This window comes from Colias eurytheme, chromosome 16 (genome assembly GCF_061535395.1).
Source record: "Colias eurytheme isolate Ceu_HAF_F1 chromosome 16, ilColEury1 Martin Lab GWU primary, whole genome shotgun sequence".
NCBI lineage: Eukaryota > Metazoa > Arthropoda > Insecta > Lepidoptera > Pieridae > Colias > Colias eurytheme.
Genome location: NC_142995.1, coordinates 4,217,619 through 4,237,865, shown reverse-complemented (window position 1 = coordinate 4,237,865; position 20,247 = coordinate 4,217,619). Strand labels below are relative to the sequence as shown.

The 20,247-nt window shown below is 30.2% G+C and overlaps 1 protein-coding gene across 9 annotated transcripts in view; it reads right to left on the bottom strand.

Moving 5' to 3' along the window:
• The window catches only part of Ih (hyperpolarization activated cyclic nucleotide gated potassium channel Ih), a 201,308-nt gene that overhangs the window by 69,958 nt on the left and 111,103 nt on the right, over positions 1 to 20,247 (bottom strand). Inside the window, exon 1 of one of the 9 annotated variants that reach the window (XM_090110937.1) lies at positions 450 to 590. The exons of the other annotated variants lie outside the window; for them this stretch is intronic. Coding sequence (XP_089967063.1) covers positions 450 to 522 — 73 coding nt within the window. The 5' untranslated portion in view covers positions 523 to 590. Of the gene's footprint in view, positions 1 to 449; positions 591 to 20,247 lie in introns of those variants that run through there. 9 annotated transcript variants of the gene reach the window in all.

The window sequence follows — 20,247 nt, the reverse complement described above, 5'->3', positions numbered from 1 at the left end:
TCAGCGTGTACCAACTATAAACAAAAACAGCATTCGGAGCGCAATATCGAATACACAATGCAAAACATTGTGCTTATCGCTCGAGCAGCGCTGAATAACGTTGGATAATGATTTAGCCAGCTAATTAGAAGCCGTTTTGTGCTCTTCTCTTAAAATATAATGACTCCCATTAACCAGATAACATTATATATCGATTACTCGACCGACCATAAACTGAGATTGTTTGTATAACGACCTTAAATGAAAGTTCTTATTTCCTAGAACCGATTCTAGAAAGTTGCGACGGGTCAAGTGATTGCGAGTGCAGTTAATACTCGGTAATATAAAGCGCAAGGATCGTTAACGATCTCAACGCGTCTAGAAGGTCCAGCTATAAATAGAACGATAGTTTTGTAAATAAATGTACTACAATCGGCATCACGTTTAGGGGTGATTCACACGCTACTTACTTTCGCGGCTCAGTCCACATGTGTACTTCCTTAGTTTGTGGAAGAGGTAATTTGTGATTCTCGCACAGCACATTTTGAACGTTTTGGAACTTTATTGGGAACGTCAAGTTATTTAGAACGTCATTTTTGTTAGGTTTGTGTTTGCGCACGCGTCGGGTGTATCGGCGCGCGCGTCCGACGCGCTCACATACTAATGAACGATTGACAGCTCGCTCTGCTGCGTGAGTTGCGCGCCACGGGTGGACCAGCGCCCCGAAAATTATACACTGAACTTTATAATGTCTACTTCATACAATTGCATTCTAAAAGCCCCTTGAAAACACTTGTACAACTTGTACAAGCCCAAGATTTCGGTTAATATGTCAAACATGCCATATTCAAATTATGATTGATGTGTGGCATGGCATAACAGTATAATTAAAATGTGTTTGATAAGAACAGAGCCTACCGTTTTTATTTCATTGATGATAATGCTTAAATTACACGTGATTCATCCTCATCTAGTCTAATTTGAATGTTTTAAAATTGTGCAAATGACATTGAGATATTGTGAGTGAATTAATTTATTTTTTAAAGGACTAGGTATTCATAACCAATTCATATATTGATTACTCAATGAAGATATTATGAAAAGAGAAAAACCTAAATTTGGTTTTAAATGATTAAATGAAATTTAAATGAATGGGATCTAAATGAAACGAAAGTTATTTTTAAATGTGTTAAGTTATGGGTTTTTCAAACGTCATCTCTTTACCTTAATAAATAATTGAAATTTCATTAAATTGAAAGTTCATTTTTATGTACCTAAACAAACTCATTCAGTAATATTTTAGTAAAGCTATATTAGTAAGGTATACCTATGACAGGTTCCCAAAATATCAAACTATCTATCATATCTAAGAAGCAAAGTTAATTACACTTTAACACTTTTTTACACAACAATAGCTATAGTATAAATACCAAAACAAATACATAATAACGCATTATCATAACAATAAGGTTTTTAATCCCTTGATAATCGAAAATCGCACCGGCTAATGAGGTCCATTCGAAGTATTGAATGATTAATTTAATCGTGTACCCGACACAGTTTACGAGGCCATTTTTATTGGTCCCTGCCCCATTAAACAGGCTACTGTTGGTCATTTTAGTATCCCATTACATGACAGTTAAGGGAAAAGCAATGCCATTCACATTTCTCTTCTTTAAGGATCATTGAGTAATGTAATTTGATTAAGGTTTTGAGACTAGTGTTATTTGTATTTTATGTGATGCTTTTAAGAAAAATTGATTTAACTAGGTATATTATGATTTTAAAGTGCATATTTGGTTTAAATTTTTGCGACTGTAGATTGTGCATAACGTCGTAAAAGAATACTCTCGTCTGTTTTTACTATGAGACACAGGCGTTTATGCAATTTTATATAAAAAGAAATACGAGACAATCATAACGAATTACGTCAAAGCCACATAACTTTAACAATAATGTAATAAGAAGGATGTTATCATAATCATTACCATTCAATGTTCAACATTCATTTGAACGTACTTCCAATGTTTTCATTACCGTGAATGACAGATTCGTAATACTTAAGTTGTTTTGTTTTATGTCATTTCATACAGAAGCGTCTTATAATGTTGATGTTATTTCTTATTAAAATATTTTGTTAATTATGATAAAATCGAAGAATAATGCGCGTAAAACTCGCATGCAACCAACTAGAGCTTAGATATTAAAAAAAATAAATAAAAATAAAAATCATTTATTGAACCAGAATACATTACACAAAAAGAGGACCCCAGACTCCTAATATAGCTTTCGCTGTGTTTCAGGAGCTGCCTTCGCGATACACTATATACAAAAGTTCAATAGCAATACAAACATTTTTTAACAATGTAATTATATTAACCAATTTACAAATATGTAAAAAAAATTATTAGATTAGTTAATTAGTTATGTTATTCTATGTTAGATTAATTTTGGTGGTTTTAATTAATACAATAAATAATGTAATTAGTGCAAAATCTTGGAATTAGATATCTGCTTGAACATTATCTACAATCTACATGTACATATTAATATAAAAGCCCACGCAACGCTACATACATTTTGGCATAATTAGAGGAAGCTTTGATAATACTTTGGCGGAATAAAATTTAGGCTCGCGTAGGATACCTACTTATCATACTGATAAAGATAAAATCCACATCATGAGAGCAGATTTCATAACATTTGATAATATGAACAACCAAAATAGCATATCTCCAACTCTCACCCTATTTCATAGTGATTTTCATCTCCATATCGTATTATAACTATGAACTTATAAATGAAAGCTAACAAGTTTAAAATGCAGTTGGTCTGAAACACCTCGTTCGCGTCACGTGGTTATTTAAAAAATTATATCCATTTGTGCTACAGAATTGTATTATTTCACGTATCTCAACATGATGTACGAGCGCCATTTGTTATGAAACAATTTATTGTGATTTTTTACTGATTAATCGGCCACTTTCGGCCAATATCGTAAAACATTAATAGTCAGTTTATGATGTTTTAACTAGGCTAATGGACCAGATAGTAGTTTTAATGGTCGCTACGTAATCACAGAGTTTGCGGTAATAACGCCTGCCGCTGGCTAATTATGATTTCCTAATGTTTGATCTGTAAACAATACTGTACATTTATCATAATTTTCATTATGATTGTTATGTTTATATTTTGTGAGAGCGAATTTACTGTGGTTTATAATTATTATGTTTACATTGAACTTTTTACATTGAATGACGAATCATTTTATTAATTTCAAACAATGTAACTCTACGGTAATATAAATATTATAACAATTTTCTAGATCTATCATTAACATTCACGACGTAGTTTAATTCAGAATGGCAACACTTAATATATCTCTTGTTATTGCAAACCAATTTGTTATTCTACACGTACGTATACGTTGTTTTCGGCTATTAATTAGTCAGAATAATTCACGTAATGGCAGAAACTATTAATTAATGATGTTTTCAATTGACAGCCAATGTTGCCAGCTATTGTTCAATTATATTGTCGTAGAACAATTGAAGTGTTGGGTTGTAGGTGGAATTTTGTTTATCCATACCATGTAGGTACAATGTTCTTGTGAATTGCTAAACATGAATAAAGATATACCAAGAACGTCGTGTTAATAACGGAAGTGATAATTGATTAACATTTCTCATTATTTCGAATCCTTTGCAGGAGACATCGTACCTATATGAATTTTTTTTATTAAAACTAAAAGTAATATAAGATAAGAGGCGTGGCGTCATGAACAGAGGAAGTCATTTATAAACTCTTGGTTTAGAACTATTCTCATTTATTTTCGATTTCCGAGTATTCGTATTATTTCCATGCTCTCATTTGACCGTTACGTATAAATATTTAAAAATCGAGATTTTATATTTTGCCATTTTCAGCATGCACTGTAACAGTCCCTGCAGTTTTTGTTCTTAACAGTTGCACAAAAAACATATCAATAAAATAATATACTCATTTTCATAGAGGTTACTTAATAGTCTTCATAAGGAAGAGAATTGCTACTATCTATATTATAGATAATATTGTAATGAAACCAAGAATGTAGTCTATATGGTACCTATGCTGAGTTTTTCCAGAGACTGTTATATAATCTCCAAAATTATAGAGATTTCTGAAAAAATCTTTAAATATTGGATTCGCGCTGCAGCTATACCAAAAACAAACTCAACTGAAACTAGAAATTGTTGTATATACAAACGAATTTAAATACCATGTAAAATGTACAATTTCCGAACGTTAGTAGTTTAGTACACTTTTAAGCATGACTGTACATACGAGATGCGTTTGATAGTAGCTATAAAATGTTTTGTTTTATCGTTTCCGCCAGTTTAAGGAATGGAGCTTTTTGGTTCATGGAACTCTCCTTGCATGCAGAGGTTAGAATGTTCTAGAAATTTCTATTGTTGGTTTTGCAATTCCTGTATTGGTTATTTACCCAACGGATGTAAAGGTTAACTATATATTGATTAGATTTAAAAAATCTTGGTATTCATTCAAGTCGTATTTTAAATTTACATTTATTTATTTATCTTAAATACCTCACTAAGAGGACAATTTTAAGTAGATATATAAATTCTGTAGATCTATTATAAGAAGAAGCAAAATCTATTGAATTGAAACAAAGTGTGTGAATTTGACGAGCTTTTGAAATTTCAAAGCTTTTGCGAGGAAAGCCGCTTTTTATTACTAGTTCTATTCAAAGTTCTAGAACATAACTAATTTTCTTAATATATTTTAGGGGAGTTGACTTAGGTTGATTGAACTTTGTTCGTGACAAAATCTCTGTTGTGTATGTAAACTAATTTTCTTCATACAAATTTAGATTTAATTAAAATAGCACACAATAATTTTGTTTCAGTCATATTAACAACTAGCTGTTGCCTGCAGCTTTGCCTGCGACATAGGTAGGGCATGCACCCGGGTTTACCCGGTTCCGAAAAACCCGGGTAAACCCGGGTTTTTTGATGATCTTGAGAACCGGGTCTGAATAGTATGAAACCCGGTTCTCCCGGTTCCGACCAAAATATTAAAATATAAAGTATTATTTATATTTTGCTGCATTATTTTAACAAATTTATTCTATTTGGCAACGTCAGACTCACGTGTATCGCGAATCTTCGTGCCACGCCTCAAGCGTGGCTCTGATTGGTTGTCTAACCTTAGATGCTATAAGTTTCCTACGGTTGTTTTACCAAAAAAAATTAGCCTTCGAAAATGACAAAAATTAGGCTACAGAAATATTTTTATTAGATTTGTCGTGAATTTGAAAAGCTGATGATTTTACTGTTTCATATAATGATCCAGTCATGTTTTTGTTTTTGGTATCAAGCTGAAATTTATATCGAATACTCAAGTCTACTGTCCCTTGATGCTGTGAGAAAGTCAAACTCGCAAGCCAACGCATCAAAAGATACAGCCGTAATGCTGAAAATTTTTGCAAATTTCGACATTCGCATGGGACTCAAAACCTACAGGGTACTTTTCATGAACACAGAGCCTTTAAATTTGGTAAAAGTAACGTCTTATTACACAGATAAAGGAAAAATTGCTAGAAACATAAATTTTAAAGTTACAACATTATAAAAAATAGGTCTGTTCGGAGCCCTCGGAGCGTGAGTCCGACTCGCACTTGACCGGTTTTTTGCTTTACAGTTTGCAGTTAATGAATAAGGTTTAAGTTTATATGTGATATTATGATAACAAGGTACTTTTATAAGACTGAAAAATAAAGAGAAGTATTGAAATTTTGTTTCTTTATTAATTTAATAAAATAAGACACAAGCCGCGTAAAATAAAAGGCCTATCAGGTACTTTTACAGTTACTTTTGTTTAATTTCGTATTTTTTCCGAAGTATTATAAAAGAACCGGGTAACCCGGTTCTACCCGGTTCTGAGCTCGATTTGGAACCGGGTTTCAGAAACTTGGAACCGGACTCGGTTCTGCATGCCCTAGACATAGGTAATAAATGTTCATAGTTTAAAATATTTCCTCGTCTCGAAATCCTTTTATAGCTGGTACGCCTTCATCATAGTGGCTATGTATATTGTATACTTATGGCAAATTTCAGTCAACAGATCGAGTGGTTTTTAGTTCGTGGGTTTTATCAATATTAATTAAAGAATAACACATTTCATCATATTAATATGCTTTACACTTTTGAGACATTTGACCCACCACAAAATACCAAGAAATTTGTATGAATGAATCGAATATCTGGATTTACCTGTGATACATTGAAGTTTTTGTTTTATAATGATGTTGCATTTATTTGGTTAAGTCTTTTCTTTTCCTTAATCCTCAATGAAGCATTAGAAATTTTAATTTTATCCTTATAGTAAATTTAAATTTACTCATGCTTTTCCACTATCATTAATGTTTCCATTTTAATGCAATACTCTATTCGGTTCACGTTTGGAGTATTTTCCTGTATTGAATGATTTATTTTGTATGGATATATGATTAAAATCTTATGAATATGTAAAAATTGGAAGTTGAAAGTTCTCCCTGCGAAAAATAAATTATTAATTTTTAAAGCTATTTCCTTCATCTGTTCATCTATTATAATTTATTTAGAATTTAGATATAGAAGGAAAATAAAGTATTTTCTCGGACTCAATAATAATATTCGATTAAAGTATGCATATTTTACATTATTAATGCATCAAATACAAGCACGTGACTGCGGCATGCAGACTGTGTCCTTTGGGACAAGCTTCGAGATTGTATGTTTATACAACCTGGGTAGGTATAGTACATTTATATTGATTTATTTAACTATAGAATCATGAATATCGAATAATATGATTAATATTGACTTATATGTTTTAATAATTGGTTGTTGATGTGTGTTTTATTCAATTACGTAGTGCGCAAATTACTTCAACATAACAAAATTTGCATTTTCTCCATCGAGATATATGTAGTACGTAGTACATAGGTACTATCTCGATGATTTTCTCAAATAAATTTTATAGTAAAATGCGAGCAATAAATAGAGCACATTGAAATACTAAATCTATTCATTTAACCGAATTCAAAAACAATATTCATGTTTTATATATATTTTTATGTAAGTTCATTGATTTCCCCGCCAACAGACTGTCAACCCATTTATTAAACTTTGATATCTCAATATAATCAATCGTTTTAGTGTTTAAATTCACAAAAAGTATGAACGGTTTAAGCGGATGTAATGAAAAGGGAATTCGGCCTTGTTTCTGACCGTGGCCTTTCAACATTTTTTGTTCGTGACGAAATGGGCCCGTATTTTGACCCACGTAATACAGTTTCGGTGATTGGCCTCTATACTAATTAATGGTTTTAGGATATAAGATGGAATACAGATGTTGGCAGTTAAACATGTAACCACGCTCAATAATGTTTTACAATATTTTTAAATAAATTACTCATAGTTTACTGCGTATTGGGCACACGCTGGTAAACATCGATTGGACCTTATACGACGATATAAATTATACAATTGTAGGTACAAGATAAAAGAACCGATAAAAAGTATCAATAATCAATTAGTTTTATGTTCGTCTCTTTGAGTTTGCTTCATATAATTCATAAATATAGTAAACCCTATTAGTTGCTCTTGTCGTTTTTACACGCTTTATATTAGCTTCACCTGTATGTTTGTATGTTTGTAACCGACTTCTTTGGGCGCGATTTTGACCCACTTTAAACGGCCAGATTTTGTTCAAACTTTGTAGATTTATTGAGGACCGATGACAATACAATAATTTGATAAAATTTTCTATTTTTTAGTTCGGTTTTCTATGAAAAGCGTGTTTTTAGTTTTTTTTAACTACATATTATTTATTATATCTCTTAAGATCTCTATGAAAGTTAACTTTATCTAGTCTATGTGTCGGAACATCAATTCATAAGTATATCACAGATAAAAAACAGGTATTACGTCAAATCTTTAAATTTACAATGACTTCTAAAGGCACGTCCCTAAGTAAAACGCTACATAAATTTCAATACCGTCATTGTTAAAACTGCTTTGTATTAAATTTTACAATGACCGAGATCAATATCCAAACTCCTGCAAAAAGCCTTATCATCTCAATGTAACTTTATAATAGATTTTGTAAAAGGGATTGTATAGTCGTACAGGCATTGTTGCCCGATATCCCTTTAAATATTCAGGCTTATAACTCTGAGACTACTGACTGAACTCGAAACTTATAAATATTCAAGGTACCGGCATGAATACGGTTTCATACACTGCTAGCTTTTGGCTTGTAGTTGGGAAAATATAATTTGATTTCTTTTTATGTAGAAGTTTGTTCGCACTCTACTGTGTAATATACATATTACATAACCTTACAAATTCATAGACTACTGAATTTTGTAAACAGTGATGTAATTAAGAAAATTAAAGATTGGGATAGATTGAGATTGGCAGTTTTCTCCCATAAATTAATATATTATATGCTTTTCCCATAATTTGTTTCATTTTGTATAAATGTGACAAGGAAATAGTATTATTATTACAAATAGAATATTTTAAATAAGACTTTAGAACGATTTCGATAAACTCATAAAATATGAACCCGACACAATGACTGTTCAAATAAGAGCTTTCGAGAGCTTTTAATCTACAAAATATAAAGGATTTCTTCTAGACTTGCTGTTTACAAAACGACATCTAAAATGCATTAGAAAAACATCTTAATACTGCCCCGTTGTGCCTTTTCATAGCGTAATGTCGCAGAAAACGTTTAAGTGTTCTAGAAGTTTAGCCTCATTTATATGCAAATTTTGCAAATTATAGGCAATTATTACATACTGGCATTCATATAAAACCATCGAGAAAACGTGAGCAATCTGTATCAGATTCATTGAAACCTTGTTTGTTGTTTTTACCTTGTAACACAGAAAGTAAACTTTATTTACTTCCGATGTATAAACGAGTTATTTGAATTGTCATTATATGTTTATTTTAATTTCTTATAACTTCATATCCTGAGTACTGTATTATTATAAACTACCTATAATCTGTTAAAATCTGATAATTCTTTTTATATATTAAAATTACTAATATGTGAGTACTTTTGGGAATTATTTACAGAAATATTTATCTACGAAAACTGCATTACAAAGATACATCAGGCGCTCCATCTTCTAACAACCTTTCACAAAATCCTATATTTCACTTATTACAACTTTTCTTACATTGTATAACAAAACATCGAAACAACGAAAACATTAATATAATGGGTGTTTATTTACCAAAAAATTGGTCTTATTAAAATACCTGAGCAAAAAGCATCCCAAATTAATTACCTATGTGCGGTTTTATCAGGGTCATTAATTATCCTTGTCAGGCCCTGGCTATAACAAATTAGGTCGGGTTTCGTTTGGAGAACTTAATTACAAGTTATTATGATTTGACTATTTAAAAATTATATTAAATGCAAAGAGTAATTAGAAAATTTCTGATTAATTTTTAATTTTCTATTTTTTGTTGACATAGGTACCTATATAAAATTACTTAATAGTTTCATATACTAAATTATGTACTCGTAACTAAATTATTCTGGAATCATAATCTTAATTTCGATCAGAAAAATTACTTTCTCCAAATAATGAAACCTGAAAATGTTAAAAAAACTCATTTTTATTAAAATATATTTTTGAAGGAAAATATCATTATCAACATAAAAGGGATCTATAACCATAGCACAGAATAATAACTAGTAGCTAGCTAACCATAGGTCCTTGATTATTTATCAATAGTACATCAAAAATAAAACATACAATTGAAAAGTATAGCCATGTATTTTGCAGCTTACAAGAAGTGAGACTGGGGAATAAGAAAGTTCGTAATGTTTAGTCGTTTACAGCGAACGCAGATGTTTCTTATTAATTCAATATACGTACTGTATTACCAACCAGAAACAATTTAATAGATTAAATATTTTAATTTGAAATCCTTGCATTAATTTATTCCAGTTTATACCACTAATAGGTGCATGTTTAAATAATTTAGCCCATCAAAACCAATCCTTTATTTCCTAAAAAGAGGTAGGTACCTAAAAGATTATAATAATACTATATATTTTATTAATAGTTAATACATGCTATAAAATATCAATAAAATATAAAACCACAAAGTAGACAGCTTGCCGCCTCGAAAGAAATACATATAATATTGTGTATGTAGTTGCAAAACTTTGTTCCTGTATTCACGCGGCTTCACGTGATTTTAATTTATTTAAATATGCTTATGGTAATTCTTAATTACGCAATTAACTTGTACCTAGTTAAATAAGTCCTAATATAATTATTTTGTAAGGAGTTACAATTGTTATTTCCGTAGTATTAATAGCACTCTATTGTTCTCCAGGCTCCGTTATGTATTAAAGTTTATTTTGTTCGCCAAACCTTGTTATTAATAGATATGTGATCATGTTCTCAATAGAATTCGGAAGGACCTTAATTATAGTATTAAATCCAATAGTATCAGAGTTTAGATGGTACAAACGAAAAATTTTCTTTCCCTAAATATATCGTTATATTCATATGCCTTTAATGTTTGTATCATAAATTTTAAGAAACAATGTATATCAAAAAACTATATACAATGCACTTAAAGACCTACATAGCTACAGTTCTATTTTAATACCGACCTTACAGAGTGATCTTATTTAAATGACCTTTGCAAGTCCCCTCATACCGTAAGCGTGCTACGCTGCCGTGTAAAAATACAATATCCATGTTTTATATTTACATACAAAAAACATACGTCTATTGAAAGCATTATGAACTTAGAAAAGTTCAAGAACTTGCTATGGAAAGTCGTAGTTCGTGGAGTAGTAATCTATACTAATATTATAAAGCTGAAGAGTTTGTTTGTTTGAACGCACTAATCACAGGAACTACTGGTCCGATATGAAAAATTATTTCGGTGTTAGATAGACCATTTATCGAGGAAGGCTATATAATATCATTAATCATTACGCTAAGACCAACAGGAGCGGAGCCACGCGGGTGAAACCGCGAAGCGCAGCTAGTAAGTAATTGGTAACATTTGTATATGTAATATCAATTATTTGATTAGCTATTGATTTTAATAGAAATAGCACCGTCCTGTTTACAAAACTGATAAACATTGCATTTGCGTCATTGATACGTATAATAATCGCAATATTTGTTAAAACTGAAAAGCTCATGAAATTTATACGAATTCTTTGAAATTTTAAGTATTATTCCTGTTTTTTCGTCAAATATAACAAAACCAGTAGTTACATTGATTTTTATGAAGTGTATCATTAGGAAGTACACAAAATGAAATACAACACAACGCTTTTATTACTTTTGTAGAGGGAATTTATAGTAACTTTATTTTAAAATATTATAGCCGTATAAAGGAAAATGGACCATTTTAGCATGGTCTTCACTACGTATTCAAAATTATACGACACAGAGGTCTTTCCATACTGGACACATCTGATCATAAAGCAATAGTTACTTACACTTATAATAAAGTAGATTGCTAGTACTGGCATGGCTGTGGTCTTGATATGTCAAACCCATAGGAATAAATGTCATAGAAACAGATTAAACATGCTCTAATCAACCAACCGATATTACTAAACTACCACATTTCCGTATTTCTGAGATAGTTAATGCATATTTTATCTATATACTACATTTTAATGAGACTAAGGTCGTAATAAGTTTATTAATTTCCACAGGATAGGAAACCATAAGCTATATTTCAATACTTTGTAAACATAGATAAGAATTCAACCAGTTGAACAGAACAGTGTATCTTCTTGTAAGAAAAATACGGCAAGTTCAAAAGAGGTCTGTATTTCCCTCTTGTACTACGTGGAAAAAATATGTTGATAATTTAAAATTGCAACGTCCATTAAGATAACAATACAGGATCAATGAAGTTACAAACAAAAACTAAAACCTAGATTGACTGATTGATTAAAGCACCCGCCAATTTTGTGGTTAGATTTTAATCTCAAAAACACGACCATTTAAATCATCAGTGTTCGTAACTTATTCATCATTAAGCAGCTCAACAGATTGTGATAAAATTTTGCATTATTATAGACCATTGCAAAGATTAAACGATAAGACGACGTCACGGGTCATTGCAAAGGTCTCAGAATACATAATATGTATAATATACATTTATATTTATACGTGTTAATATATTACGACGTCACACACGTTTATGTGTGTGGGTAGGAAACCTAACATGTCTGTTCGTTTGTATGATTCACAAACATCTATCCAGTTATTGCGTGTCCTTAGTATAATACACGATATCCTGTCATGATTTCCGTTTTTGCTCATATTTTTATGAGCAATAATTTTACGACTATTTTTTTCTGAACGAGTTTTATACACATTTCATGGCAGATTTATCTCTTTTCTTTGTAAATGTTTTTTAATTTAGTTGTGAATTACCTAATACAGAAATATATATATGCATAAAATAGTCATTTCTAAATTATAGCAAAATGATAACACACGATTTATTTTAGTAATTGCATGATTCATTGCACAATTTCACCTATATCTTGTCTTCATTTTAAAAATTTCTAGATAACAAGTCTAAATAGAGATTCATCTAATACTCATAATAATATAACTAATTATTACATACTACGTTTAACTCTAATGATTGTTGTTAATGAACAATTATATCAGCTCAAAAATGTCACGTGGAACGAAATGCTTGACGGAATTAGATACGTCTGTCAGCTTATTTGCAACACAATAAAATTAGCACGGATTATTTGGTTTTGGGTTTTCAAATATTGTCGGAAACTTGTGTGTAGTGTACATATGTTAAATGAGAAAAACTCGCAAAGGAATGTTTCTTTTAAAGACCGCCTGGTTTTCGATTTATGATGATTACCTAACCTAACCTGTAGACGTCATGCTGGCATAAATAATGTAGAGTGCAAATCTTTGTACATAGATGTTTCATATTTATTGAGAAAGAAGTCTTTTGAGAGAAAAAGATGAAGAACAGCCTTGAAACCCAATGGCTTAAATGGCCCGAAAAATTAGACCTCCTTATTGCATAAAGACGATCAAACTTGTAAGGTAAAGAAAGCATCCATTGTAAAGTTTATAAGACTCTTTAATAGAAGTAGGTATATCTAATTATTATTAGTATTATAATATTTTACCGTATTAATTAACATATAAATTTAATTGTAATATAAAGAACTATTATTACTAATTTCTGTGAATTAGAATAAATATAACATACTTCAAACACGTGTATAAATTATATATTTATAATAATAATTGATTTGATTTGATACATAAATATATTATGTGCAGATATACATTATTATAGTGAATATGAATCGTAGATATGTTTACAATGCTGTAGGTCGAAGATTATACTGACCCTTACCAATGCCCTTACATTTAAATTAATGTGTATGAGATCATACTGCGAGTAAAAGTAATTTATTTGTTAATCAAAGATATCCCATGACCAATAAGCTGTGAGAAACTTTAATTAAGACTGAATTAAAAGGGTCAGTTATTGTTTATTCGATTTCAAAGGTTATGGGTAAATATTTCATGGGATAACCTTTACTACATAAAACGGAGTTTGTTTGATCGAGCTAATCTCAGGAAACAATGAACCGAATTAAAAAATGCCATAGGTCATATTTTAGTACCACAGGCGAAGCTGGGAGAGACCGCTAGTATATTATATTATATATATAAAAAATAAAAACAGTAGAAATTTGATAGTTTTAACCCTTAACACGGCAAGCCCTGAAATAATGTACCCAGATATAACCTGAATTGATTTTAGTGATAGTTATTGATTAAAAAATACTATAGTAGAGAAAAAAATAAAACAAATTTTCTGTAAGTAGGTTTTTCAGGATGTCCGTTAAAACGGTCTTTGCCAAGAACCCTGTCTTCATTGCTGTCTCAAAAAACGGACAACGCTGTCATACAGCTTATAAATAAGAATGAAAAAAATATAAAATTCACTTAATATAACACAATTGAAAACAATTTTAAGTAGCATTTTATTGTTTTATTGTAACACAGTATTTTCACTATCTATTATAACAAAAAATTCTTCAATTTTAACTAAATACCTAACAAATGATAATTGAGCCCTCTCGAGCTCAATCACACTATTTAGATGTGTGGAATGTTAAATAACATTTATTATTTCGTGTCAAGCAACCTTTGGTTTCATTTAATACAAATAATAATGGTTTTTCTAAAATGTGAAGTGATATTTGGCCGATGATTAGAACATTTAGACGAAATGCATGTGGAGGTCCAGGAACTCCCGGTTCTATTGTAGACCCAACAGATTTAACTGATCTTAGATTATTTTCGTCATTTTGAACATAATTAAAAATAATTCTACATATAATTAAAGACTCATATGTAAGAAAATCCCATAAAAGTGATATTTTATTAAAGTACGAATCATGGCAACGTCCGTTTCTTGGGACATGCCAATGGGTTCTTAGTTACCTGTATCTACGGCACTGTCCCAAAAAACGGACCAGCTATATTTTGAATATTTTGTCATAGAATTATTTGAATATTTCATAATCTTTAGAGCAAAAACAACAGTTTATCTCACCTGAAAGTTAAATCAATAGAAATAAAACATGGAAACTATTTCATTAAAGCTATTATTGACCAGAAACACAAACCATCACTAATTCCGGGAATCCCTAAATTCAACAGTCATCTAGCACACGAATCAAATGTTCTCTATAATTGGCATGTAGGAGAAAAATAAAGGATTGTTATCGTACTTTCTCCGACGTAGTCAATTTTCTAGATTTTATGGAACGTTCAAGATTTGCACGGCAATAAGTACATGTACTAAAAAAGTGACAGAAAAGCTTTAAGGGTTAAATAGGGTGAAAATCCATGGAGGGTTGTCGCGTAAGAATAACAGGACAGTTCTTTGGCATATTATGATAATATATAATATTATGTAGTTAGATGTAAGTAACATGTAATGTAAAATTATATGGTATATGGACATGACTTTAAAAGAGCAACTATGGAGTTTCTTGCCGGTTCTTCTCCATAGATACTGCTTTCCGAATCGGTGGTAAATTTAAAGAATGTAATGACGATTCAAAAGTGCTTCTGGAAGAAGTCTAATTGAATAAATAAATGTTTGAGTTTGAGTTGAACTTTTAAATATAACGTGAACATGGAAGCTTTTTTTAACAAAAACTAGTTAACCGATTATTGGACAGTGGACTGATATTTGTTATGCAAATGGGTTTTGAAAAAATAACAAAGAGCAAAGCCGCAGCTTGTTGCTAAAAGTATTTTTAATTTTGTAAATGTAATTTATAAAATATTTTCCAAATTACAAAGAACGAAAAAACGTAGGTAAATACAACCCCGTCAATTGATCAATATGTTTACTCACGCTTTTTAAAAATCTTTCGTATTAAATCTATTTCTTATTTCAGTAGGTATATTTAAAAAAAATAATACCGATTTATCTATGGAATCGCAAAAAAATTACTATATTTTTTTGAGGAAGCGTGTTATTATTTATTTTATCGCCTGAGCCTTAGTCCAATATTTTTACACCATCGCTTCCTAGAGAATAATATTTTCTATTATACAACCAATCGTACATTGTTTGCATTTGTATCATATTCTTGAAATTCTTGGCAGAATATTTGTGTATCTACAAGTCAAATTATAACTAACATGTACATGAATTATCAATATCCTAGAGATTACATAAGAAATTTTATTATTGACTAGCTGCGCTCCGCGGTTTCACCCGTGTGGCTCCGCTCCTGTTGGTCTTAGCGTGATGATATATAGCCTATAGCCTTCCTCGATAAATGGGCTATCTAACGTCGAAAGAATTTTTCAAATCGGACTAGTAATTCCTGAGATTAGCGCGTTCAAACAAACAAACTCTTCAGCTTTATAATATTAGTATTGATGGAAAACCCGTTGTGTGTTAAATTATAAAATTGCATTACTGTCAATTATCATAAACACGCTTTATATTTAATGAAAGACAGCTTATGAATATTTAATTTTATATTATAAAAGCTAATTATTTAGAAACCTAACTAAGATACCGCGGTTATGATATAATCAATAATATTGCCATTTTTGCAACTTAGATAATTCTGACGATAATGTAATAAATACTTCATTAAACGCATCAACAGTCATACAATTATGCATATACATGTAGGTATTTAAAATAAGTATATGAAATAAATATTTATATGCATATAAAGAAACACCCCGATCGCTGTCCAGAAATCTCTTTCAGGCAAACCATGGTTTGGGCAATTTGAAAAACGTTTGATCTCATCACTTATTAGTTACTACTAGCTATAGCTACTTGCTGTGAAAATTGGGCTTATTTAGATTTTTTTTTAAATGCACATACCCAAATAATAGAGTAGAATTTTGAATCGTGTAATCGTATATAGGAGTTGAATGTACATAATCACTCAACATTACAAACAGAAGATATTACTTAATTCAACTACGTGTTTAATCTTTAAAGTTTAATTTCAATAAATTGTAATGTATTAAGTAATAACATTCTTTTATAATTTGTCAGTTTTATCAACAACAAAGAGTACGTGCTTATAATAGCTTTGAGCTTTATTTAAAAGGCATTGTAATATGATTTATTAGCTGCGCGATAAAACCATAAAATTTATACGATAGTTATTCTTCTGGTTAAGCTTGATTTCATTGATCTTGGTTAGAGAATGTTTAGTTTATATTTTCGAGGTTGGTTATTTTACGCTAGTCTGTATTTTTGGGAATATCAATATAAGAAATTGTATTGGGATTGTTATTTTAGTCATACGTAAACATGTGGACTTATGTCAGTATCTATAAAAAATTATGAGATAAAAATGTTTTCTTTATACTTACCTAGATAAAATAAAAAAGCCCTTAGACGATACGATCAAGTGTGTTATAAATAATTATAAAAGTTAATACTTTTTTGTTAGTCACCCGTAAACATGTTCACTGATGTCAGTATCTATAAAACCTTCTGAGAAAAAAATGTTTTTTTTTTTTTATTTTTTTATTCCTAGATAATATAAAAAAAAGCCCTTAGGGCTTAGACGATACGATCAAGTGTGTTCTAATTATAAAAGTTAATATTTTTGTTATTCTATACTTAGTAGTTAGTACCTATGTAAAAACTTCTAACATCAATTTAATATATAAAGTAGGTCGAACCGTCTGTCCGTATTAACGATTACACAGTCTTGCGTAAGGGTCTCTAGACGACACTAATCAAAACTTTGCATTGTTAATTTATACATTGAAACACACGTGTGATGACGTGTTTAGTGAATTATTTAATATATTCTTTTTATTTACGCGCACAACAATAAATTTCGCGTGATATATTAGATTTGGTTATATTTATGGACGTAATATATTTTGCTTATGAGAAAAATCATAAAAACTAGGAGGATAGGTAAGTAAAGTTTGTTTGACGATATTTATATGGAAGGTAATATTTTACTATCATGTCGTTAATAATAATAAATATTAATGTTCGGTTAGGTTACTTTTACAAATTCAATTTCTTTGAAACCTTTTATTAAAAAAGTTGTTATCACGCATATTATGTTCTGCAGCCTATTGTTTTTTACCCCACTGCGACATAAAGGTTTATGTTTTTCGAGTATATGTGTGTGCTACCTATGTATATTTTTATGGCACGCCATAGAGCCTATTGCTTGTCATATTTTTATTTAAGTTGTGTCAATAGTTTCTTCTTAGTCGTGAGAGAGACACCGGGCACATTAAAATAAAACAATAAAAATTGGTGCCAAAAGTCGATAATTTACGGTAAAATTTGTAGTCGATTTTTGTTTGTTTTTTCAACAAGTTTTCATAAACAACAGTTTATGAAAACTTAGTCTTTTTAATGTACATAATTAAATTCTATTTTGTAATGTCACTTTCTGCTAAGTGCTAAATATCCGATGATCATTAAAAAACAATACAATAATATAAAACAAAACAATAATATATGTTTACTAGAAATAAAAACGTACAATCCGTTTGATAAATTAACATTTGTTTCATATCTATGATGTTTTATGAACAAAATTTTATTATTTAAATTCCTTCTCTTCCGAGTTCCGACGCTTAAGATTTTTTCAACAACAGATGTTTCACTCTTATTTTTTGCGAGACTCGTCACAGATACACCGTAAAAACGTCGACTTGTTAACAAAAACGTTATTTGTAAAAGTTTCAAGTTCATTTCACCTTTAAAAACAATATATTTAAATGATATATCGTTATTTAGTAAAACTGTGTTCGCCATTCATGTTTGTAGTATTATTTTGTTTGCTAACAAATCTGGGTTCAATTAAGTCTTTTTCATAAATAAATAATTAGTTAAGTATCCAATGAATGAGCCAACTCTACACAATGTATAAAATATGTTCTAAACGTCAAAAATATCGCTACGATTCGAATACGAACGTAGTTGGTTAAAAATAGATTATTTTTGTTTTCCTTCGTCAATGAAAATCAGAGTTGTAATAATATAAAATTGTAAAGGCAATGTTCCTAATATTGCAAGTCTTTTGCAGTTTAATTTACAAAGAAGTTTTACATGTCATGTACTTCCCCGGATGATTCTGACTCGTACCCTACATCAACCATTCTCGGAACCATATTAGGAATCAAAGAGTTAAGACCACCCATCTATTAACACGTAATCTGTGGTAAGACTGCCTACAGAATCAACATTGACGTGTCAGGTAAACCCCGTAAAATGAACAGAAAAAAATCGGTGAGTGTTTCTAAATATGTTTAAAGATATTATAATATGTAATTAATATCTAATGTTCTTTCGATTAACAAAACGCGATGATTTTTACAGGTATACCATGAAAATAATAATAGAGAAGAATCTCTATCATTATATCTGTCTAGAACATTAAAAATAACATTGAACGAATTCATGTAAGTATATCTTCCATTCAAAATCGCTTCGTGCAATTTCCAGACAATGTATTTTATTTGCTCAATTAATTATAATTATTTATCAGTTAAGTTTAAACGAATAATTACAATAATTAACAATCGTAATTAATCTTTCACGGAGACTGATACGCGTGATGTACATATTGTCCGCTTCATTTGACCAAGTAATAAAAACAAGTGAGATAATAACATTTATACTGCGGGCTACTCACATACCTGCAGCAGGGGCAATATTTGAATTGCACCCTTAATTGGCTCCTTATTGTTATGAGTATAGGCAAGCAGGGGCAATTTAGAGAACAACTGAAATTGCTACGACCGCCGACCAACCGAGATTGTTCCAATATTGCCCCTGCTGCAGGTACATGAGTAGCCGGCTTTATAAGACAATGCTTTAAGTCTTCATAATTTATTTAAATTACTAAATAAAATAAGACAACAACGCTATAATACGCGATGATGCGAGCATAAAATTCCTACTTTACGATCGTCTATTTCGCTTTGATGTCTATGTTGTAATTTAATAATATTCCAAAGTATAGTTTGTAAGCAATTTATTCAGTAAACCGAAATTGTATATTATTTTTGCACATATACTTTTGAATATTACTGACGTATCTAGAAAAAAATGAACTCTTATGTGCATCTTTCATAACTAATGTGTTCATTATTATCCTCACAAATTACCAATGTTTAACTTACCTATATTATTCGCATTCATAAATTGACGTAAAAAATAAATGGAATCTTTGCAAAAACAGCTAGAGCGTGATTAAGTTGTGGTTTAAAGTTAACAATGTTATTTTTTTTTCATTTGACTTTTAAATACATAATATAAAATTAGGTACCTATTATTTGTGTATTCAACTAATCTACCGCATTAATTCTTACTTAGTTTGGGAGCTAACTATATTCAGACGTAACTGTGATTTTAGGTTTAATCAAAGGATATTAAAAACCATTTTAAATTTTATGCATCAAACAAAACTCACTTAAATTGTATTCCTCAGTTTGAGCAACATTTTTCTTAAAACACAACAACGTTCGCCTCAACATATTTACTGTTATTTCACTTTAAAAATATCCCATAATCAATAACTAATATAGTTTGTATGCATTCGAGCACGTAATTCCAATGAACACAACATTCTAGTGTGAATACAAAGCACCAACTAAGAATAGGTTTATTTTTTATTACTACTAAT